The sequence below is a fragment of the Engystomops pustulosus genome, chromosome 2 (genome assembly GCF_040894005.1).
Source record: "Engystomops pustulosus chromosome 2, aEngPut4.maternal, whole genome shotgun sequence".
In the NCBI taxonomy this organism is placed as follows: domain Eukaryota; kingdom Metazoa; phylum Chordata; class Amphibia; order Anura; family Leptodactylidae; genus Engystomops; species Engystomops pustulosus.
Window position 1 is genome coordinate 177,347,631 of NC_092412.1, and position 24,600 is coordinate 177,372,230.

General features: G+C 42.7%; 1 protein-coding gene across 5 annotated transcripts in view; it reads left to right on the forward strand.

Annotated features, from left to right (window-relative positions):
* The window catches only part of AHCYL1 (adenosylhomocysteinase like 1), a 51,564-nt gene that overhangs the window by 17,488 nt on the left and 9,476 nt on the right, over positions 1-24,600 (forward strand). For 2 of the 5 annotated variants that reach the window (XM_072137401.1, XM_072137399.1), the window contains exons 2-10: positions 3,116-3,227; positions 4,153-4,296; positions 5,085-5,185; positions 7,034-7,136; positions 11,628-11,722; positions 11,815-11,921; positions 12,551-12,667; positions 18,996-19,059; positions 24,231-24,319. In XM_072137401.1, the coding sequence (XP_071993502.1) occupies positions 3,116-3,227; positions 4,153-4,296; positions 5,085-5,185; positions 7,034-7,136; positions 11,628-11,722; positions 11,815-11,921; positions 12,551-12,667; positions 18,996-19,059; positions 24,231-24,319 (932 nt within the window). The remainder of the gene's footprint in view (positions 1-3,115; positions 3,228-4,152; positions 4,297-5,084; positions 5,186-7,033; positions 7,137-11,627; positions 11,723-11,814; positions 11,922-12,550; positions 12,668-18,995; positions 19,060-24,230; positions 24,320-24,600) is intronic. The other 3 variants (XM_072137400.1, XM_072137402.1, XM_072137403.1) reach the window with 2 other exon arrangements.

The following is a 24,600-nucleotide window of genomic DNA, read 5'->3' on the forward strand; positions in this document are numbered from 1 at the left end:
CAGAGGGGGAGGATTACAGGCTGATAATCCACAGCTCCACCACTTGTGCTTAGTGTGTTGATTCCTTTACTGCATTGCTGACGTGACGGCACGTGGACTACAGAAGCTCATATTTCTCTACAACTGTCTAATAGCCTCACAAGGAATTGTACTGCGTCCTAATATTTCATAGATTTAATAGAGCAGTATGATGTTGTAATGTTACCCTAGTTTACCCAAATAACATTGGATAACAGGTCTTTCCTGAATATGAATTTTTGCTTTCTGGATCTTCATTTACTTGGAAGGTGTTTTAAGTGGTTTCCTCCACTGCATTTCCTTCTCATGTGATCCAAGCAAGTGTAAAGTCAGTGCTGGAATCACCGAGGGATTTTGATCCCAGGATGAATCCTTTGCCACCCACTGCGTTAACTAATCTAGCAGGGAGCTGCGTAAGAGATCATATGCAGCGCTCAACTCCTTAGATTATCTGACTATAGCTACTGAGGCATCTAAGAGAGCTTAAAGGGGTATTCCCATTCAAGCAAATTAATTTTAATGTTTTTATGACAAAAAGTTATACAATTTCCCAATATACTTTCTGTATCAATTCCTCATGCTTTTCTAGATCTCTGCTGACTGTCATTCTATGGAAAGCTTCTATGTGTACCTTTAGTGGACAGAAATCTGATCATGGTTACACAGGTGCACAGCTTGTTATATCACAGACAGTAACGAGCCAATAACAGACAATAATGAGCAGTGCACCTTTGTGACCTTGGTCAGATTTCTGTCCACTGGAAGTGGACATAGAAGCCTTCAATAGAATGACAGAAAGCAGAGATCTAGAAAACTGTGAGGAACAATCATACATAAAGTATATTGGAAAATTGTGTAACTTTTGATAATACAAACAATAACATTAATTTGCTGTAGTGGGTATACCCCTTTAATGGCCTAACTTGCTGATTGGTGGGGGTCTGGCTGATGAGAAACCGATCAGCAAGTCTCATCAAGCAGGTCATGCGCGACCGTCTGCTCCATTAATCTCTGCAAGCGGCGTGACTGAGGTACCTGGGACCCCCATCGGACCCCTCGTTCTTGTGATCTGTAAGGGGGGGGGTGTGGCCCCTATCCTGCTCCGGCGTAATCTCCCCTTGGGTATTTCCATATCTGTGTTAATTTCACAGCCATTCTACAAGAATCAGTAAGCAGATGAAATTGTTATCTCGCATAAAAATTTGTAAAAATTACCATAAAAGGACAAACCTCAGAATAGAATCAATTAAAACTACAAATTATCCAAACACAGCTCTGTCAGCATAAAAGTGGTATTATTATTAGTATGGGTCTTTAAAATTTAACTCCATCCACAATAAAAAAAAACAAAAAACAAGGCCTCACACGGCTAAAATAATGGAAATATGATGTCTTTTGGGTGGTGTATCTTCTAGTCTAGGCGTGTGGAGACTTCCAGCCTGAGGGATTCTGGGAAATATTAAAAAAATACTTTTTCCTGTATGGGATTAGGAAAATATTGCCTCTTTTAAGACACACTAAGTATTGATCCTACAAATATAGGCCCCACTGTGTGTTCTTAGATGTCCTCTTCTTTGGATTAAAAGGGTTGTCTGGGACAAGGGGTTTTTAAAAATAGAGTGTGGCGTTCACTCGAGTGATTCTATTCAGAGCTGTGCTGCCTATCAGAAGCTTAGCAGCGACTTCGTTACCAGTGTATTCACCCGCTACAGCTTGCAACTGCTGCTGCAGAGGGTTGCGCTTGTCAACGCCACATCAGTGGGCAGCAGCTAATATGCACCTCAGTGTTCTTCTCCACCTTCCTGTCACTAGTATGCTGCTAAATGGTCTGGCATCCCGGCGCCCAATTAAAGAGAACCCGTCATGCAAAATAACCCCCCTAATCTAAATAGATTTTCATAAACTGCCATTAGAAAGCTTTGCCTCTATCCCTTCATTGTCCCTCTACATGCCTGTAAACCTAAGCAATGAGGTCCTAAAGCTGTATGCAAATGACCTGTGAAATGTCCAATGAGTCATTAGCATATTCAAGCTGTCCAGCTTATTCATGAGTGGGAGGTACAGCCACACCCCCAGTGCTTGACTGACAGCCTGTGTAATGGTGTAAAGGCTGCTCCATGTGCTATCTGGTGCTGGTGGCCACACCCCCTGCAGCCTGTGTGTGCATGTGTGTGTGTTTAGGAGAGATACAACAGCTCCAGGCTGCAGCCATGTTATAGCAGAACATGTCAGGTACTTGTGTAGCTGATGTCTGTGTCTCTGTGTATTAGGAGGATGCAGCATGTCAGCAGATGCAGCACACACACTGGCAATGCTTTACTATACATTACACACAGACATGAGCAGGGCGAGGAGAGGGGAGGGGGAACAGGAGTGACATCACTGCCTCTCACCATGTGACCAGCCTCATTTACATAATAAAGAAAAGAGGATTTTACAATGATTAATGTATGAAATAACTAGATAAAGGCTGTGATGGATCCTTGTGAGCTGCTCCAACAGGTAGTAGTGACAGGACTAGTGACACAGACCTGATGACAGGTGTCCTTTAAACCAATTAGCTGCCTGCCTCACCGCCTATAACAAAGCCCCTGCTATTATATCGGACTTTCCAACAGCAGATCAGCAGCATCACTTTGTGCTACTGACACTGTGGTTACTCGCAGTTATGACAAGCAAAGGTTAAAAGTCTCATGTGCATTTGTCATTCCCTACTGATGTGCAATCTGTACAGTGTCATTCTTTGAGATGACTTTTCATTTGTTTTTGTATGAATTAAAAAATCTAATACATTTTATTTAACAAAAACCAAAATGGCAAACATAATGCGATAAAGGTGCTTGATGCATAAATATAATAATATATCCTCTGTGAAATGTTATTTCCCATGCAGCATTCTGCTACCTTGTCAAGGCTCCTCTACAATTTTCCACAAAGAATAGGCCTGTCCTCTAGTGGATTTAGGAAATGCTGCTTCCACTTTAGCAGTATTATATTCAGTATTATACTCAGTATTAGACGCTCTCTGCACCTTGTATGGGCCGTCGCATAGAGCTGCTATGTAATAATGTTCTATCCTTTTTCTCTTTTTTTGAAGCAGATTCAGTTTGCGGATGACATGCAGGAGTTTAGCAAGTTTCCAACCAAGACTGGACGCAGATCTCTGTCACGCTCCATCTCTCAGTCCTCCACTGACAGCTACAGTTCTGGTATGTGTCCCTATGTGTGTGGCCTGACGTTTTGGAGATTGATGTGGGACATGCAGATATTTATTATACGTCTTGTGGATATGCCATAAATGGGAACCTCCTTAAAACACTGGGTAGTGATTGTTCATGAAGCCACATTACATAAATATAGGTATACTAAATTGGGTTTATTCCACGACAGTATCTTGTCCCCTATCCACAGGGTAGGAGACAAGTTACAGATGAGACCCCTAGTAATACACAGAATAGGGAACTGAAATTTCCCCTATCCTGTAAACAGTTTTTTTTCGGTAAATTTATCAATGATGTTTAGATTAAAGGGGCTATCCCACAAACAAAAGTTAGACCCAATCCTCCCAATCCTCAGTGCTGTGACTCCCACAGATTACGAAAACGAGGGGTCTGTCGGAACCCTTGTCGCTCCATAAGAGTAATGGAGTACATGGCTGTGCATGACCATTCTGCTCCACTAATATGTATGGTGCTGAAGGAAATCGCTCACCGATCTCTGTCAGCTCCATAGAGATTCATGAACCAGAACGGTCATGCACAGCCATCTGCTGCATTAGTCTGACGGACCCCTCGTTTTCATGATCTGTGGAGGTTTTAGCACTGAGACCCCCACTGATCAGCAAGTTAGGCTCTATCCCATGGATAGAGCTTTACTTTTGTTTGCGGGAAAACCTCTTTATGGTGCACCTTGTGTTGCCTGTTCTACGTCTCATGGAATCTAATGTTTTATAAAAACAAAGTGGAGATATCCTTGTGCTCTTTATTCACTCCCAGGTACTTTAAATGTAATCCAGTAGTGGTTCTTGCCAATATTTTTTCTGTGTCCTGTTCTAATGCTAATTTTGCTAAAATAGTTGTGGCAATACAGCAAGTTCATGTGAGATGTTATAGATTTATGTTGTTCTTTTCTTAGTTGCCTCCTACACAGACAGTTCAGACGATGAGATGTCTCCTCGTGACAAACAACAAACAACCACAAAAGGCAGCAGTGACTTCTGTGTCAAGAACATAAAACAAGCTGAATTTGGACGTCGAGAGATTGAGATTGCAGAGCAAGGTGACAGTAGCGAACGAGGATGTTTAACCCCTTTGGGACTCAGTCCTTTTTCGCTTTTGCATTTCTGTTTTTTACTCCCCTCATTCCACAAGCGATAACTTTTTTATTTTTATGTTTACAGAAATGTATGAGGGCTTGTTATCTGTGGGACATATTGTACTATTCCATGCAATGTACTGAAAAGCTGGAAAAAAAAGTTCCAAGTGCACACGTTTGGGCGCTCTTTTCCGTTATTGTATTCAGAGCTGGGAATAATCGCATTTTGGGACACAACAATACCTATCACGATTATGTTTTTTACTGTTTATTTACTTTTATATGTGGTCTAGGGACAGGAGGATTTAAACTTTTTTACTTTTTTTCCCAATTTTTTTTTTTTTTACCAAACTACTGTATTGCAGTATATATCAATATTACTGCTGATCTTATGCTGATCTCACATATTCTGGTTGTTAGAGATCATTGCACATTTCAAGCCTACAAGTCTCAATCAGACTCTAGGCTGCCATGGCAAGCGATCGCCGCCCTCCGATGACGTCACGGGGGGGGGGGGCGCCTCAAGCCCCTGGTGATAAGGGATAACTTGCTGATTGGATTCCCATGAGAATGAGCATCTGTTGTACCCGAGATGAATGGAGCGGCAGAGATCCTCCAATGGGAGTCCCTTAATCCACAACTTATTCCCTACCCTATGATGTGGCTGGACAACCCTTTTAAGCATAGAACAAGGTTCATCATTAGTATAACTAGATCATGATTGATATATTTCTTCTCTATAATGTTTACAGAAATGACTGCACTAATCTCTCTAAGAAAAAGAGCACAGGGGGAGAAACCGCTTGCCGGAGCGAAGATAGTTGGGTGCACACACATTACAGCCCAGACTGGGGTTTGTATGATTTATTAAATTCTTATATTCGTTATTACAGAAAAATGTGTTCTATGATTCTATGCCGCCATATCCCTGATTCTCTTGCTCATACATTGCCAATATCCTATGCCGGTGTGAAGAGGATCACCACTGCAGCTAATGGCTGAATAGCCATTTTCAAGGAAGCAAAGACTGTCAGGAGATTGGAAAGCATGCTTGTACCGTTCTGAGCTAGTTTAAAATTAATTTGTTTAACAACCATTGGACGGCATACCGTATATACTCAAGTATAAAAAAATGTGCTGAAAAACCCTAACTAGGCTTATACTTGAGTCTATAAAAAAACCCTTCTACCCCCCCCCCCCCTCAAACTCTTGCAGGTCCTCTTTCAATCCATGTCCGGCTTTGGCGCAGTGCCATCCCTTGTGTCATGACGTCAGCTGCTTGCTAATATTCTATTATATGCACTGCCATCGGCACACTCTGATGTCAGCGAGCGGCTGAGGTCATGAAGCAAGCATCGGCACTGCGCAGAGACACGAAGCCAAAGACGGACATCAGTGGAATGAAGAGGACCTGCCTTAGGGCATCGGAAGGTGAGTACCCATTTTGTTTTTTTCTAAAAGGCTGGACATTCCTCGGGGAGGGGCTACAGACTATATATATCGGGGGCAGGGGCTACAGGCTATATACTGGGGGACAGGGGCTACTGGCTATATACTGAGGGCAGGGACTACTGGATGTATACAGGGGGGCAGGGGCTGCTGGCTATATACTGGGGGACAGGGGCTGCTGGCTATGTACTGGGGGGCAGGGGCTGCTGGCTATATACTGGGGGGCAGGGGCTGCAGACTATATACTGGGGGTGAAGGGGCTGCAGACTATATACTGGGGGTGAAGGGGCTGCAGACTATATACTGGGGGTGAAGGGGCTGCAGACTATATATTGGGGGACAGGGGCTAGAGGCTATATACTGGGGCAAAGGGCTGGCTGTATACTGGGGGCATGAGCTGGCTGTCTATATACAGGGGACAAGGTTCTTCTGGCTATATACTGGGGGCATGAGCTGGCAGGCTTATATTCAAGTCAATAGGTTTCCACTGTTTTTGTGTTAAAATTAGGTACCTTGGCTTATACTTGGGTCAGCTTTTACTTGAGTATATACAGTATTTTATTATTATGATTTATTTTCTTACATGTTTTGTAACTGGATTTTACACAACTTAACTAAGAACTCTCAGGTAGGGCATGGAATCTACTTTCTAGCATTTCCTCATTTACATTAAAACTTGTTCTTTTACCTGTAAGAATTGTTTCCAAAGATATATGCAAATTAGATGAAAAGACTCTTTTCCCCTTCTTTCTAACCAGCCCTTATCATCCTCAGCTTGTACTGGTATGTGAGGAGAAGGACCTCCTTGATACTGCTCCCTCTGCATCTCTGCTGGCAGCTTGCAATCCTTGTTTTTCCAGTCCTGTAGCTCACAAAACCGCAATGCTTGATTCTTATCTTTAATAGGATACCAAAAGCCTGGTCCTAGGTACTGTAGAGCTATGCATCTAAAGTGACACTCTTCTTCCAGCCTTTAAAAGGGTCACAAAAAGTGGCCCTTCTCAGCTCACTGCCTATGTCTTTGATAGGGATGTTTTATAGGTAAGCAGGCAAATTTAAACATAAAAGGGTAATGCTAAAAAGGATATTTCATACCTTAACTGGAGGTGTACAGCTAGAGACAGAGTTCCTTTAATGATGGACTTCTATAGTGAAAATAATTGTATTCATGCCTGTGCTATACCTATTATTTACTTATGACTTTACTTTTATCCACATTCAGACAAAATGATTTATTTTCAATTAATATTAGGTTCTCATTGAGACCTTATGTGCACTTGGGGCCCAATGCCGCTGGTCTGCTTGTAACATCTACTCAACTCAAAATGAAGTAGCTGCTGCTTTGGCAGAGACAGGTAAGTGACTGGATTTTATAGGTTATCTGTTAAAAGGAAACTATAATCAGTTTTGACCATACAAATATGCAGTCAGAAAACATAGGCAGACCAATGTACACCATTAGGAACTGCAGTGTAATCCGACAAGTGCCTCAAAAAGGCAGACTCCTGAATCAGTTACTATGACAAACATGTCTGCATCGCAATTCTCAATTTGGCAAATGCCAGTAGAACATAAGCTGCCAGTCTGCAATGTGCTAGCTGTAAGGTTTGCTGGATGAGAGGTACAGCTGTGGGGTAGTTTTTGAGGGGTTGTCGTTGGCCACCTAGTTCCAAAGAAGAGACAACTTTATTCCTTTGCATAGCGAGGTCTTTATGGATAATCTTATGCCTCTAGCTGTGTGAACTGCTTATGAAAGCCATTTTTCTGTTCCAGCACAACAGTGCCTTTCTGCAAAAGGAAACATCCAATAAAGAATGGTTTGGTGTGGAAAACATGAATGGTTCATACTTAGCCCTAATCTCTACCTCATCTTACACTTTTGGGAAGGTATATGGCCCCTCTTGTGGTGTCAAATCCCACAAATGGTATTTGGTAAATATACCCTATATCAGTGATGGCGAACCTTTTGGAGACAGAGTGCCCAAGCTACAACCAAAACCCACTTGTATGTCGCAAAGTGCCAACATGATGATTTAAGCAGTAACTTATTGATCCCTGCTGTATCACAGGTTTTAATCATATTGGCCTCCTGAGTTCACCTATACAACAGAAAGATGATTGTATTGGTTTTGGATTGTAACTTCCTTCCCGGGTCCCTTGAAGTGGAAGAATCAAGGGACCCAGAACAGGAGCTCAAACGACAATCCATCTCTATCCATACCTTCTTGCTCCTCCTGTAGTGCTGGCAGCAAAGGATGTGTCGCTTTAAAATAGCGCTGAGCATGGCACATCCTGGGCTGTACTGGACCACAGGAGGAAGCCTTGAGTCAGATCTTGCAAACTCTGTGTTGGTGTGAAGGCTTGGGTGCCCACAGAAAGGGCTCTGAGTGCCACCTCTGGCACCCGTGCCATAGGTTTGCCACCACTGCCCTATATATACGGTATATACCATATATACTCGAATATAAGCCAACCCAAGTATAAGCCAAGGCCCCTAATTTTACCACAAAAACCTGGGAAAACCTATTGACTTGAGTATAAGCCGAGGGTGGGAAATTCATTGGTCACAACCTCCCCAGTATATAGCCTGCTCCATAGTATATAGCCAGCATCTGCCCCCCAGTATATAGCCTGCCAGCCCATATCCCCCAGTATATAGCCAGCCCCCTGCCCCAGTATATAGCCAGCAGCGAGGGAAGCCAGAAAGGTGAGTTTTGATATTTATTTTACTCGAGTATAAGCCGAGTTTGGGTTTTCAGCACATTTTTTTGTGCTGAAAAACTAGGCTTATACTCGAGTATATGGTATATTAGTTACATGTGTAACAGACCTGGATTACTCTGACTCTGTGGATGCCTACAGTTATTTGAAGCTTTAATATATTACTTGAATGTGTAATAATAAGATTCAGAGCCCTGGTGTTATAACCTGATGTGCAATGAAACAGCCTAAAATAGCTTATCTGGTTTTAGATTGTGATTGAAACAGACTTGTGACTGGACTATATAAGGCTTGAAATGTCCTTCACTTTAGATAAAGTATCCAACATCCAAAAACAGCGAAGCCTTTATTAGCCCATGATCACTTTTTTTTATTCAAAATTTTTATGGAATTTTTAATAAAGAGGAGGTAAAGGAAATCTACCATCAAAATCAAGCATGATTAACCAGGGGCACTAAGGCCGAGTGGAGAAGGGAGGGGGAATGAGTGCTTCTCACGCTTCCCCTCTCCATAGGAAGCCAAACAACCACAGCCGCAAATCTGACCAGAGATAGGACATGCTCTCTCTCTTGCAGTGCCTGGCTCACACACGCCGTGGTGGGAAATATGGCCTTTCAAATAAATGACTGTATTTCCTATTAAAGTCAACTGGGCCGTTTGCTTCACATATAAAAGCGTTAGGATACGGCTGGCGCACAGCCTAAAAAATATGTTTGTGTGCAAGAGGCCTTACTCGTAGATCCAGGCAAGCTGACTGTTGTAATCTACTTCTATTTGTTAACCATTCAATTTGTTATCAACTATTAAAATTATTCTAATGAACCAGAAGGAGTATGGGCGTGTTACAGAATCCTTCTGTGCTCTGGCTTTATAGGCTGTTACAATGAAACCGCAGGTCTCATTCTCACCCTCCCCTGCTCCTTCAGCATTTCCCTTCCTGTAATCTCAGCAGCAGTGAGCACAGTGTGAGAGGTGCTCTTTCCAATCGCAGCATTGTGTGTAGCTACAGCACAGAGGAAACCTCTGCTCAATAGTATAATTTTAAGCATTTATTTTAGAAGGAAGGAGGTCATGAATAACAGATATAAGAAGATTACCACAGTCACAGTGTCTGGATCTATGAGTAAGTGTCCCTGGTTTATTATGATGGATTTGGATGCTAGAGTTTCTTTAACAGGCAATGACACATTACATAAGCATAAGGTTCTGAAAGTTAAAGGGGTATTCCAGGAATCAGCATAATTCATATACAAATGTACACTCAAAATATAAGCTAATATGTAATTAGTTGTTATTTAAAATTTTGCTCCCCTTAGCAGAAAATGCTGGTGACATAGACTGTAATGAAGAATTAAAATGCTACTGGCCCTTTAATCAGTCCGTTAATTTCCTTCGCGCGGTCCGTTGCAGGACAGAAGATGGCTGCTGGTCACATGTCCACATCACATGTCCTGTAGCTGCCTGGGCAGGTCATGTGATCAGCACTATGTTTGGCTGTAGTCGGTTGGTTGCAGTGCATCCAGTATGGCCGGTGTTCTGGTGATGGCAGTTACACATCATTACTATAGTAACAGAGCAAGAAAGTCTGTTATATCATCACTGGGAGCAGAGCATAAGTGGTAGGAGGAGTTACTGAGAACTAAAGGATCATGGAACTTGTAGTTTCCAGTGGCGGCCATCTTAGTGATAACTCCATCTACTTTAGAGAGGCCATAAACTTTGTAAATCATAAAATCAAACTATTTAAGCTCTGTTTTGTGACTAATGACATTGAGTATTGTTATATTCATTTCGTTATATCATCATAGATTTTTGTGTCAGGCGTTCATATTCCCGGAATACCCCTTTAAGCATGTTTAGGGAAGAATAATATATAACATGTATAAAATAAATCTAAACTAAGAAGAAGGATCAAGAAAAGGAAAGAGTAGAGAACCAGGCCAAAATAATGAGGAAGTGGGGGAGACTGCAGTAAAGCGACAAACAAATATGAACAGTAGGTTCTCCAATGGGTACCAAATACCTAAGGAAAAAATAAAGATGGAAAAAGACGCCAGGAGCAGAAGGGGAGGGGGTAGTGGTTGCCTCAGTAGAGTCCCACACAACTGGGATTACAAGTTTTGTAGCCAAATTATGAGTTCTTCTTCTGAGGGGCCTACAAAAGGAGTAATTCATGGGTGAGTTGGAAGTTAGGGACACACAAAGAGCATATAGTTTTAGTGACTTGATCCCAGTAGGTGCCAAGTTTGGGACAAGAATACCAAGAATACCAGATTCGCAAATCCATCAGATGTCTAATGCTGAGAGATGTGCCTGCTGAAGTGAAGCAGGTGTCTTATGATGGTGATTTGAAGGAATTTTCCTGTAGTTGTACAAAAGGTAAGAAGCCATGAGAGGTCCGACGGCTCACGTTGCTGTTCCAATTCCAAAGTCTTAATGCACTGTGGGGCCCTGTAAGTGTGGAAGTGATATCTTATTTTTTTGGATTCAGATGCCTACATTTTTCCAAATGGTGTGGCTCTTTTCTTCACACTGATAGGTGTATGTGTATTTGTTTATGTCAGGAATACTGAAGTCTTTACCAGTACTTTCCTGCAAAACTATCATGATATGATTCTGTTGGTAAACCACCTAAGATTTCCATGAATGATTTCTTCATGATTTCCTTTGGACGTTCATTTATGGAAAAACCCTGAGGCATTTTGTGAATATGATCGCTTTCCATCTTGGCATAAACTGCTATTTTTGCGCTCCATTGATATGAAAAATAGCCTTTGATTTCTGAGTGATAGGCACACGTTGCATCTTGTTTTTTTGCTGGAATGTGAATGAAAGTTAAATATTTTGATCTTTAGCATTTTGAAAAATTAGAGCAGCAGGATATTGTGAAATTAATTGTATGGGATAGGATAGAGTAAAATATGACTCCAAAGCAGCAGATATTTAGAACTGGAAAAAGTATGGAGCCATCAATTGTGATCCATATGTCAGCTGTGAAGGAGATGGAGGAAGACTATCCACATATCTCTAATATGCCTTAATGAATTGATAAAACTCTAGGTTATTATGTCTTGTTATTTGTTCCTGTATTTACAGTAATTGGTCTATTTATTCTTTTTTTGGAGGTGTTGCAGTGTTTGCATGGAAAGGAGAATCAGAAGATGATTTTTGGTGGTGCATTGATCGCTCTGTAAATGGTGATAGTTGGCAGCCAAACATGGTACATGGGAGTTAAAATACTCCATCCATCTTTAGATTTCATTACTATTTGTTAGTCTCTAATTTATGATTGTTTTTCGTTTTATTTCCTAGATCCTGGATGATGGAGGAGATTTAACTCATTGGGTCTACAAGAAATACCCAAATGTTTATAAAAAGATTCGGGGGATTGTGGAGGAGAGTGTAACTGGGGTGCACCGGTGAGTTTATTAGTGTGTAACACTGCATGAAAAAAATAAATAGTTTTCTCTGATAGGAATAAGGAGAGCAAAAAACACCCCTTTAAAAATTTCCTGTGTTTTATTAATTTAAGATTGTTATGACCATATTTATGGTATTTTGTTAATACCCAGTTTTATACAGTTCAATCCGAGGACAGGATGGCACTCGCTTGTCACAATCCACAATCTTTATTTAGTGTTCAATAGACAAACATGTGAGGATACCGAGGTCCGATGGGTAACTGGCTGTTTCTCACTCGTATCGCTTTGTCAAACCTCCTAGTCATGTTCAGGAGCCCTCCCTCAAAAAACTTAAAAACTGGGGATGAGTTTTCGTCCAGCACTCAATAGACTGCATCGTGACTTCCGTCTTGGCTTGCAGGATAAACTAAGGCTTTGAATCGGCGTCACTAATGGTTACTTTCAGTTGGAACCCCACAATCAGATATCAATTCACTGAAAGTCTGTATGATCAACAAGTTTGTGTCTCCGTGTAAAAAATAAATTCAGTGGTGCTCGAGAGGCACTGTAAAAAAAGCCCAAACAATGTTGATTGTGAAAAAAACCCTATTATGCTAATTTTACAATATGTTTTACGTATTTTACAGCTTATATCAGCTGTCCAAGGCTGGTAAACTTTGTGTTCCTGCCATGAACGTGAATGACTCTGTCACCAAACAAAAATTTGACAATTTATACTGTTGTCGTGAATCTATACTAGATGGGTAAGAACTTTATGATACTATTCTCTGTCCATCCAATTAACTTTAATGCATAAATCTACAGTTACTTGTCAAAAAAAAAGTTTAAGCACAGCTGGAGAGAGCCTTTGACAACAATTCTAACGACACCTGTATTATGCCTCTGGATTCTTCCTATCCCGAGATATAGGGCTAATAGATATATTAATCTATCTGTAAAACCCACTCAGCTTTTGCTGAAGTGGGTGGGACTTCCTGGTTGTGACATCAGTTATGGGTAGTGATGCCAAAGCAGTGATGGCATTAATGTGAATGTGCACAAACCCAGCCAATCAGGATACAGAATCATTGTTAATGCTTGTGCAGAGATCTAGTGCAGAGCAAGGCATCATATAGTAATCTCCTACATCACAAATAAAAATATATATTAAAACATGTCCATCTACACCATAAAAGAGAAATAAAAAGATGAACACATGGCAGCATCACAGTATGTGTGTGTGTGTGTATATATATATATATATCTCACAGTGTGTGTGTGTGTATGTGTATATATTGTAGGAGATTAGCTCCGGGGATCGTCGTCTCCTAAGCAGACGACCAGCACACACAGGGAATTCACACAATGTGAGTAAGGTTAAAACTGGCCTCAGCCAGCTTTATTTGGCAGTACACAAACTCAAAACATAAAAATAATACCTAAGCCTCTCCAGCACTAACTACACATCGAGGTTCCCTACCTCACCAGGTGCTGGCCTACTGCCAGCCACCCCAAAAACACAGCAACAGTTCACTGCCACCGCTCCACAGGCCTTTGCTGTAGCCTGTCTCTTCCCCAGGGTGGAGCCCAGTGTGAAGTCTGCCCCATGTATTAGTGCAGCCCCTCCAGCTGAAAACTAATCAACTTAATTAGACAGACCCAACTTTTCCAGGTCTGTCTTCTACTCAGCTTTTCATAAGGCAAAATGCACATTTTATGCCCAAAAGCTTCTCTAGTGGCAGCCACCCTGCCACATATCCTCCCCCTGTGATCAAGGCCGTAGGCCTGATCAATAAGCTTAATTCTCCCTCCGGGGTCAAAGCTCCTATATTGGGGTCTAATCCCTACGGTTCCTAGAAGCACTGTAGAGACCCTACTATCTACTACATCTTCTATACCTGGAAAATGACAGCTTTTTTCTTTAACTGCAGGAGACACAGACAGCTCAAAATTAGTCCCAGCATCTCTTCCTTCACACAACTGATCATCTTCAATCATGTCTCTATTAACAATGATAGATTTTCTTCTCCTCTTTCTCTTGCATTTCACTGGAGACTCCACATACCCCTCAGGGCTTGGCATGGTTAGGCCCCATCTCTTCATCACCTTGTGGATGCCGTCACACCGGTTACCATCCACTGAGGCATATGCACTGTGCTTTTTCCCCTTAGCATTGCACACGACACGCACGGGTTTGCCCGTTTTCCAGTCTTCAGCTTCGACACCTTCTTTGTCATTGAAGGGGGTATTACCGTTCAGAACCAGGGCACGATTCACATTGGTGAGCTTCTGGTCACATGTCTGCAAAGCTGTGCGCTTGCTACCTCTGAGGTCACAACCTCCGCTCTCGGTGTAGGTGAAACTCATCTCAACATCAGCGTCATCCTCATCACCTCCAGCTAACACTTCGGACTTCGGACCCAAGTCCTGGCATGGACTTTCCACAATGGCAGCCTTAAGCTCTTCATGGCTTGCACTAGGTTCCTGGCTGACCTCTTCCTCGGTCAGTCCTTCATACGCCTTGCTGGCCAACACCTCAGTCTTCACCGAGTCTTTCCTGTGTAGGAATTTCGAGGGCTCTGTTGACATTATATCAGACACCGTCTCCTTACATCCACTGCAGTCATCACCCGGTATATCTTCAAGGCACTTACCATCCAGACCATCTTCACTTTCGCTCTTCAGATGATCAGGCAGATCTACCGTTGGGTGCAGCTGTGCTGGAGTCTCTGTAGGGCCCATCTGGGTATTCCTCCACTTGCCCAGAGAATGCTGGCATGCACTATGACAGAGACGAGACGATAGAGCTTCCACACGTACACAGCAACTGGGCTGGTCCCTTTGTTGTAGACTTGGCGCCACTTCAACCTTCTCCACAGGTTCAGCAGGCTGAGACAGCTCTTCACCTGTCTTCGGGAGGTAACCATCAACCCATTCTTCGGATTTTCCCAAGACTGTATTCAGGTTACTGGTTATAAGCGATCCCACTTGGGTGGCCATCACGGTTGAGACTACAGACTTAGTCACACCCAGACCGCCTTGTCCTGCACCAGCTTCCCAGCCCAATATACCGGACATCGCACCTGTAATAGTGTCTCGGGCACCAGTCACTGTATTTGTCTTCAATACGGCTTTTCCAGTTGGCTGCTGAAGAAAAGCCAGGTTGGACTCCTGTTTCCCCAAACCTTTGCAAGCAAAGTCATTACTTGTGGCAACCGGTGGCTCCAGAATGCCTATGAGAGGCCTTGATCCAGTCACTGTAACGTCAGTCAAGGGCTTCTCCTCCTTCTCAGCAACATCACGATCACTGCGGATGCATGGGCGACCTTCCCTCACAGAGTTGTAGACTGCACTCACCACACTGCAGGCAGAACTACCAAAGGGCTGGTGCATCACATGTTCCACCACCTTCTGGGGATCTGGGGTCCCCTCATCCGTAGGTGTATGATTAAGAGTGGCGCTTCCACCCTGTTCACACACAATTTCAGTCAGCACGCCATCATGCGTATTCTGCGGTTCATCAGCAGGTGTACAGGGGTCTGGTTTACGCCTGGTCTCCTTCCTAGGACACTTCTGGTGCCACATCACGACAGAACACACCTGGAGGTCGGCATCACCATTTTGGCACTTTCTTTTGTTCCCCGAACACGTACACATGTGAACCTCCCATTCACTTTTCTTTGCAAACACTGTATCACAGAAAGGACAGTACGAGATATCAATCTTCAACTCATGTTTCTGTAATATATGTCTCTTTAGGTCATCTTTTCTTCTATAAGACACGTGACAATTGTAGCATTTATACCAGTTATTCCGCAAACCAGTATTCACATGACGCTTCAGTTTATTGATGCTTCTTCTGGCCTTGTTCACACACGAACTCAGTACATCAATCTCCTCAGAAGCCTCAGGTGTATCAGATGTCTGGTCTCCCCCTGACATTTCCTGAACACTGATGTGAGACTCCTCCACAGGTGACTGACACAGGCTATCCTCACCTCCTGCAGGTTCTGAGCGAGAAGCTGCTTCTCTAGGGCTCTGTTCACACTCACTGTTTGTGTAACTCTGGGCTGAAGGGAAACCACTAACAATCAGGATCTCATTATCTTCACCTGCCCTTGCTATGGCGGTATCCCTATCTGAACTGCCATTAGCTACATTACACCTCTCAGGCTCGCTACCTGTGTCATTACAACTCACCACCTCTAGGGGCACCTCTGAGCTAACTCTCTCAGTATCTAGGGCTGCACCTAGTTCACACTCTGCATAATTCTGAACAGACATTGTAACGCTATCAGATGTTATCGGCATTGCAGAATTGTCACATGTTACAGGTAGTGTCATATAATCACAGTTAACACTATAATCACAGGTTAGAGGCAGATTATGCACAACATTACACTTTTCTGGTTTAACTTCAGAAATTAAGGCATCACAAATATTATCATCATCACATAGTCCATCAGACTTTATCAGTCTCAGTGGCAGAGTCTCCTTCTGTGGGATCAAGACCCCTTGGTCACAGTTCAGACTGCAACCTGTTGAGACTCCACCCACCATCACCTCAGGTCGCTGAGACTTCTCCAGATCGTCCTTTGGGGAGATTGACATCGGGTACAGTCCCAGAGGGGTCTCCCAGGAAAAGCAGCTATTCCCACTACTTGGAATACTTTCCCACAAGTCCCAGAAAAAAGGGAGGTTTTTCCCCAGGACGAACTCCACCTCCAGATCTGCACAAATCTCCAGCTTATGTGTCACAATCGCAATATCACTTTCAAAGTCAATCCAAACAGTCTTACCCTTCCCTGGCTGGTACTTCAGGAACAATAAGATATCCGGTTTAACTCTGGAGACATCCTGAGAACAGTCCAGTTCCACCGTCAGCGGGATTCCACCCACTATCATCTCACAGGTCTTGACTGGCAACTTCTCTGGTCTCCTGACCAGAGGACAATGAGGTGTACTGACCTCACATGGCACAGCCGCATGCTGTCGCCGTTGGTTGCCCCTAGCAACCACATCTTTGCGCTGCTGCATACACGTTGCAACACGTGGCCACTTGGCCGCCGGACATTCCGCCACACACCGGTTCATCCGTAGACATCTGCAAAGCTGCTCCCGTCGGTTGCCCCCGGCAACGGCACATAGCAACCTCTCCTCAGGAACTGCAGACCGATCACAGACATCTCGAACCATCGGCTGGGATCCGCTCGCCTTGGCAGTTGGGGTCTCCATAACCCGAATGGCTTCTGGCATTCCAAGGTCCTCCCACATCATCTGCCGCCAGCGTCTCTGGAACTCATCCATCGGACCCATGGTGATTACTCCCACAGCAAACAAGCAGTCTCTGTATATCTCTCACACCAAGACAAATCTTCCCGTGACCACAGCGCCTCCAGCAGCAGGAACAACAGTCTCTCACATGAGGGTTACTGGCCCTTTAAATCTCGCTGTGTGTGCTGATTTCCATGCCCGCATCCTCCACCATATGTAGGAGATTAGCTCCGGGGATCGTCGTCTCCTAAGCAGACGACCAGCACACACAGGGAATTCACACAATGTGAGTAAGGTTAAAACTGGCCTCAGCCAGCTTTATTTGGCAGTACACAAACTCAAAACATAAAAATAATACCTAAGCCTCTCCGGCACTAACTACACATCGAGGTTCCCTACCTCACCAGGTGCTGGCCTACTGCCAGCCACCCCAAAAACACAGCAACAGTTCACTGCCACCGCTCCACAGGCCTTTGCTGTAGCCTGTCTCTTCCCCAGGGTGGAGCCCAGTGTGAAGTCTGCCCCATGTATTAGTGCAGCCCCTCCAGCTGAAAACTAATCAACTTAATTAGACAGACCCAACTTTTCCAGGTCTGTCTTCTACTCAGCTTTTCATAAGCCAAAATGCACATTTTATGCCCAAAAGCTTCTCTAGTGGCAGCCACCCTGCCACAATATATATATGTATATATGTATTTAGTGCCTTAAATTGCTTTCCAAATATATTGCTATACGTTCTAATTAGCTTGTACACTTTGGGGGTCATTTACTAAGGGCCCGAATCTCGTTTTTACGTCGGGTTACCCGATTTTTACCACTTTTCGTCAATTTTCCCTGAATTGCTCTGGGATTTTGGCACACGCGATTGGATTGTGGCGCATCGGCGCCGGCATGCACTCGACGGAAATCAGGGGGGGCACGGGAAACCGCCTTATTTAAAAAAGTGCTTGACACGCACTTACCTGGACCTGGCTTGGCTTGGTGAACTTCAGTGAACTCCGATGGAATTCAGCGCAGCAGCGACACCTAATGAACATGGGGGGAACTACCTTAGTGAATCGCCTGAAGACTCGAATCTTCCACAGAAAACCCGCCACTGGATCGCAAATGGACCGGGTAAGTAAATCTGCCCCTTTGTGTTAAGATGCGTGGAGAGGATGGGGGTTTCACCCAAGAATAGCAATCCTAGTGTGAACCCTCTCCTTTGTAAATGCAATTGCCTAATGAATTCTCCCAGGTCTGTCATCATAGTCAGTGTATTATTCAGAGGAGTGCAGTGTATTATATACAGTGATCCAATGATTGCATGTTGAAGTCCCCACGTGGGACAATTTAAACAGTGAAAAAAAGTTTTTAAAAAAAAAAAAAAGTAAAAAAAATAAAGAAAAAACAGGCTGCGCAAACAGCATGATTCAAGGATATTGACATATCCTGCAATTTTTAAAATTGGATTCACATCGTCAACTGGTGAGAAGTTGTCCTCTGAGAATCTGGAATAAAATCCAAAATAAAAAGCCCAAAAATCAGCAATTAATCTGCATGTATTTCTCTGTAGTCTGTTTGAAATGCCACAGCAAGTGCGTCAGGCTATATATGTACAAAAGATATTGCTAAAATGTCCCTGCATCAGCATTGTGGGTGCAGGATCTCAATCAAGATACATCATCCTACTTTATACCAGCGCCAGTCTTCTGCCTACCTTAGCTGATGTTTTCAATCCATAATATTCCATATTCCATGCTTCATCTACATGTGTATTACTTGTGTTTTTTTTTTATTGATTTCTTTTAGTTAATGATTTTTTTTTTCATTTTTTAGACTAAAAAGAAGCACAGATGTCATGTTTGGTGGAAAACAGGTTGTTGTATGTGGATATGGAGAGGTGAGCAATTTATAGAGCATATTCAAATGTGCAGTATGTCTAAATCAGGAATTTGGTATAAAAAGATTGTAGAATAGTATTATATTTAATCAAACATAAAATCTACAACAGGAAATGTGTGACAGAAAGCACTGTATATAGAATTGTATAGTTTATGTATATGGATTGGCTGCCAGTTTCCTGGCGTAGAAGCACTGAAATAATTGTAATTTCTTGCGCACTGAATAAAATTTAGACCACGCCACATCCACACCATGTGGGCATGAAGGGGCGCAGCCGGCGGTGGAGTGGGCTGGCACGGGGCATTCCTGCCTTGTAATATGGGTTTATAAATATGTGCAGGTGTTATGATATGTGATAACTAAACTATAATTCGAAGTATACGTGCTGTGGAATGATGTGTAACATGCTGATTGGCTGCCAGTATTTTAAATAGCAGCCTCTTCCACAGCACTGTGGTCATAATTAAGGGCAGTTAGATGCCAGAAAAGCGTTGACATGTTCTTAAGCAACCTGTGGATCTCTAAGAACCTGGAATAAAGATGGAAATACACCTGATCTTTTTGCAGCTGGACCATTTATTTTTTTAAATGTGTCCTGTACCTGTAAAATGTGTACAATGTACTTTACTTGTGTTGGGTCTGGCCAAGGAAATGTTTTGGGATGATTTTCTGCATACCAAGTATTATAGTATATGAGGCTGGAAAGAGCTGCATGTCCATCAAGTCCAACCTTTAAGAATTAAGCAAATGTTTTATCCCCATAACCCGTGATATTTTGCTCTCCAGAAAGGCATCCAGGCCTCTCTTGAACATGTACATAGAGTCGGCCATAACAACCTCCTGCGGCAGAGAGTTCCATAGTCTCACTGCTCTTACAGTAAAGAACCTTTGTCTATGTTGATGGTAGAATCGCTTCTCCTCTAGGCGTAGAGGATGCCCCCTTGTCCTGGTCACAGGCCGAGGTATAAAAAGATCTATGGAGAGATCCTTGTACTGTCCGTTCAGGTATTTGTACATTGTAATGAGGTCTCCCCGTCTTTTTTTCTTAACTGAATAATCCCAAATTTTTGTATCAACTTCAAATAATGAAACTTGACTGTGTAAACCCACTAAGAGGTAATTAATAAAAATATTAAAAAGAAATGGCCCCAATACTGACGCCTGTGGCACTCCACTGGTAATGTCAACCCAATCTGAGAATGTGCCATTAATGACGACCCTCTGTTTTCTATCACTAAGCCAATTACTTACCCAAATACACAGATTTTTCCCTAGTCCCAGCAGCCTCATTTTATGTACCTTTTTAATCCTTTTTTGTATATTGGCACCACATTTGCTATGCCCCTCACTATTCCCCAGGTTCCCCCCAACATGTAATTCTGATACCGTCAGGTCTGTTGGTTAGGATCTATCTATAGTAACAGCCCAGTCATAGCTACTGTCCAGTCATGTCTCGCTGATACCCACTATATCATATTTTCTCTCCAACATTAAGACTTCCAGTTCTTCCATTTTTGTTTGTGAGGCTTCTGGCATTAATGTACATAGACTTTATATGGTTTTCCCTATCCCTATTCCTTTGGTTCTTATTCCCTTATCTTATCCCAGCCCCCCTTCCCATTTACCATGACTCTTCCCATTTTCCTATCTACACTGTCTTTTTGCCCTGCACAAGTATAGTTGTCCCTAGTTTAAACACTCCTCCAACCTTCTAGCCATTTTCCCCCAAAACAGCTGCACCCTCCCCTTTGAGGTGCAGCCCATCCCTACTGTAGAGCCTGTAGCCTCCACCTTTGAGGTCCTTGCACTGAGCTTATGGCTTAAGTTCCTGAAATCATTTTTAAGGACCTTCCACCTAGCTCCTACTTTGTCATTGGTGCTAACGTGGTGCATGTAATCAGTCAATCCGATTTGCAACATGCTGAACCTGAGCACCCGGCAAACAACTTACTGTTCCTTATGCACAGTCTTTGTCATGTTTTTTCCCCTAATAATGGAATCTCCCACTACCAGCACCTGTCTGACCTTGCCTGTGCTCCCATTCCCCTTCGTAATTGAGCAGACAGCCCTTCTGGTTGCTTGAGGCCATGTCTTGCTGCATCATTGCTACCCCAGAGCTGATATGCCCCTCATCCGCCAGCCTGGCAAACTTATTGGGGTGCAACAGATCAGGACTAGACTCCCTGCAACTCTTCCCTCTATCTCGCCTTCTACATGTTACCCAACTTGCTGCCCCCTCACTCTGAAACTCCATACTACCATCCAAGCACCAATCAACCCCAGAGAGTTTGCGCTCCAGGAGCAGCAAACTTCCCTCCATGTTCTCAATTTCCTTCAGCCTTGAGACTTTCTTATTTAGATGCAGAATCGGGGCTTCAAGATGAGCAATTTTTACACATCCCACACAGGATGGCACAGGATGAACACTGTGTAGCATTGGCATTTATGTCCATGGGGAATTCATGAGAAAATATGGAGAAAAGAATTCACAGAAAAAGAGTACCACAAAAATACAGAAGTTACCTGCTAAAGTCCCTCAAGTTTAAAGGGGTTTTCCCACTAGAGAAAGTTAGGCGCTATCTAAGGGAAAGGGCCTAATTTGCCGATCAGTGGGGGTCTCAGTGCTGAAACCCCCACAAATCACGAAAACGAGGGGTCCGTCGCTCCGTTAGATTAGTGGAGCAGGCGGCTGCGCATGACTATTCTGCTCCATTAATCTCTATGGAGCTGACATAAATTGCCGAGCGCCGCCTAACCCCTTATTTTCGCGATATGCAGGGTTCTCTCATTCTGGGGATAGGGCCAAACTTTCCTTCCTGGGAAAACCCCTATAAGTCCCTTAATCCTAAATCCCACTTTGGACACTGCACACACTTAGGATCAGTGCACACTTGCAAAAACACTTGTTTTCTGTTTGCTATTAAAGGGAACTTGTCACCAGGAGACCCATTTTTAGCACTCCCCCAGTCCCCACAGAGCATAGTACATACACTGCCAAAGTGCTTTTGTATAAAAAATTGGTTTTACAGAAAAAAAGATATGTTATATTATACCTTTCATTAGCATCTGCTGTGTGACTAGGCAGTTGCCAAAAAGGAGGGACTGGAAAGGAGCAGTTGGGAAACATGTGACCTTTTCAAATATATAAATAACTCCCCACACTGGGGATTAGCTGTAGAGGAGCAGGGGGCGTCGCTAAGCCAAGTGATTGGTTTTTTTTTCATATATTTGAAAAGGTCACATGGAGAAACTGTTCCCCAAGGGTGGGGAGAAAACTGCTCCTTTCCAGACCCTCCCAAAAGGCAACTGCCTAGTCACACAGCAGATGCTAATGAAAGGTACAATATAACATATCTTTTTTTCTGTAAAACCAATTTTTAATACAAAAACACTTTGGCAGTGCATGTACTATGCTCTGTGGGGACTGGGGGGAGTGCTAAAAATGGGTCTCCTGGTGACAGGTTCCCTTTAAATAGGTTAGATGCTGCAGCTTTCACTGCAACAAAAAAAACACTGACCACAGAAGTGTATAAAGGCTGCTAATTAGATGGCCACACCCCACTATTAATTAGGCAGCACATTTGCTATCCCGTCTAGATAATGTAAATGTCTCAGAAACTTAACCAACAATATACCCCCACACAATATACAGATTATGCAAGTAAAATTCCTTCAGATCTACAGGCGGTCCCCTACTTAAGAACACTCGACTTACATACGACCCCTAGTTACAAACGGACCTCTGGATATTGGTAATTTATTGTACTTTAGTCCTAGTCTACAATAAACAGCTATAACAGTTATCACAGGTGTCTGTAATGAAGCTTTAGTGTTAATATTGATTCTTATGACAACCTAACATTTTTGAAATCCAATTGTCGCAGAGACCAAAAAAGTTCTGGCTGGGATTACAATGATAAAATATACAGTTCCGACTTACATACAAACTCAACTTAAAAACAAACCTACAGACCCTATCTTGTATGTAACCCGGGGACTGCCTGTACTTGTTGCTATCTCTAGCAATAAAACCCACACAAAAGAAGATCCATATAAAAAAAAATTAAATGCATATATTTTTTGGATATATCTGGATCCAAAAAATGAACTCCTTCCTTTAATCCTAAATCCCATCTTGGACACTGCACACACTTAGGGTGAAGACACACGTTTTTGGGCCATCTGAAAACTCTGTACTAAAAACATCCCAAAAACGTTTTGGGTCAGTTTTTAAGCAGTCCGTTAAAAAACGCATGCATTTTTTGAAGACCCATCCGTTTTTGACAGGTTTTACCAATTATCTTAATCAAAACTGGTCAAAAACAGATGCGTTTTCAAAAAACACATGCGTTTTTTAACACATGCGTTTTTGGGCGGACTGCTTAAAAACGCACCAAAAACAGGTTCAAAACACCATGTGTGGCATCACCATAGCTTGCACACTCACTTTTCTGTTTGCTATTAAATTGGTTAGATGCCAAAATAAGCCACTGCGTTCACTGCAAAGATCTGGCTGTGACATGGATGTGGTTATGAGCATGAATGTTTGAGTTGTTTTTTGGAGTTTAAAGACTGTATACACTTTTTAGAACAAGCTATTTATAGGAATCATATGTTTAAGTTTTTGCATATTTAGAAAGTGTTCATAATTCCCAATTATACAACCAGCTGATACTCAAGATTTTCAGTATCACAGTGTCCTCGGATGTGACCACTCGCATACCACACATGGCAGTGGTGGCTCCACATGCACTATTGAGGCCTCTTCCCATCCGTAGGCAGTAGGACATACTGGTTGGACGTATGTGGGATGACATTTATGGGAACTTATCTTCGCACAGGGTATTTTTTTGTAATAACATCCAATGGAAGAAATGTACGTATATGACAGATGAATTAAATTATATGTGAATGTCATACCTTTTGTTTTACTAGCCATAAGACATTTCAGAATATTGTTACACATTTGGAAGACTTTTCCAAAAATTACATTTTTCTAAATGTAAAAGGGACAAATGCTAGGGTTTCTAAATACTGTTATGTTCTTGTAGGAGGGTTGACTTTACTCCATTAATTTGTCAACAATTACAATGTTTAGCAATTGAAGGACCTGAAAATTACCAAATATATCACCCATATATATATAATATATTTGTGTTCCCTATACAGGTTGGAAAAGGATGCTGTGCTGCTTTAAAGGCACTGGGTGCTGTTGTGCATGTCACAGAGATTGACCCCATCTGTGCCCTGCAGGCTTGGTAAGAAATGATGGTCAACTTCCACACTGGCATTTAATTATCTCTTGTAAGAAATACTAGTTACATCTATATGGCAATAGTCAATAGTCCCGTAAATGACCCTTTGTAATGTGGAGACAGAGTTCGTAATACACAAATGTGCCTACAGCAAGTCATCATCTGAGTAAAATCCTGAAAGCATGTTATGACAACGTCACTTGACCTAACAGTTTTATCCCTTTTCTAATGTATACAAATCCTATACATTGCAATTGCTTTTGCATTGGGACCCTAAAACTTTT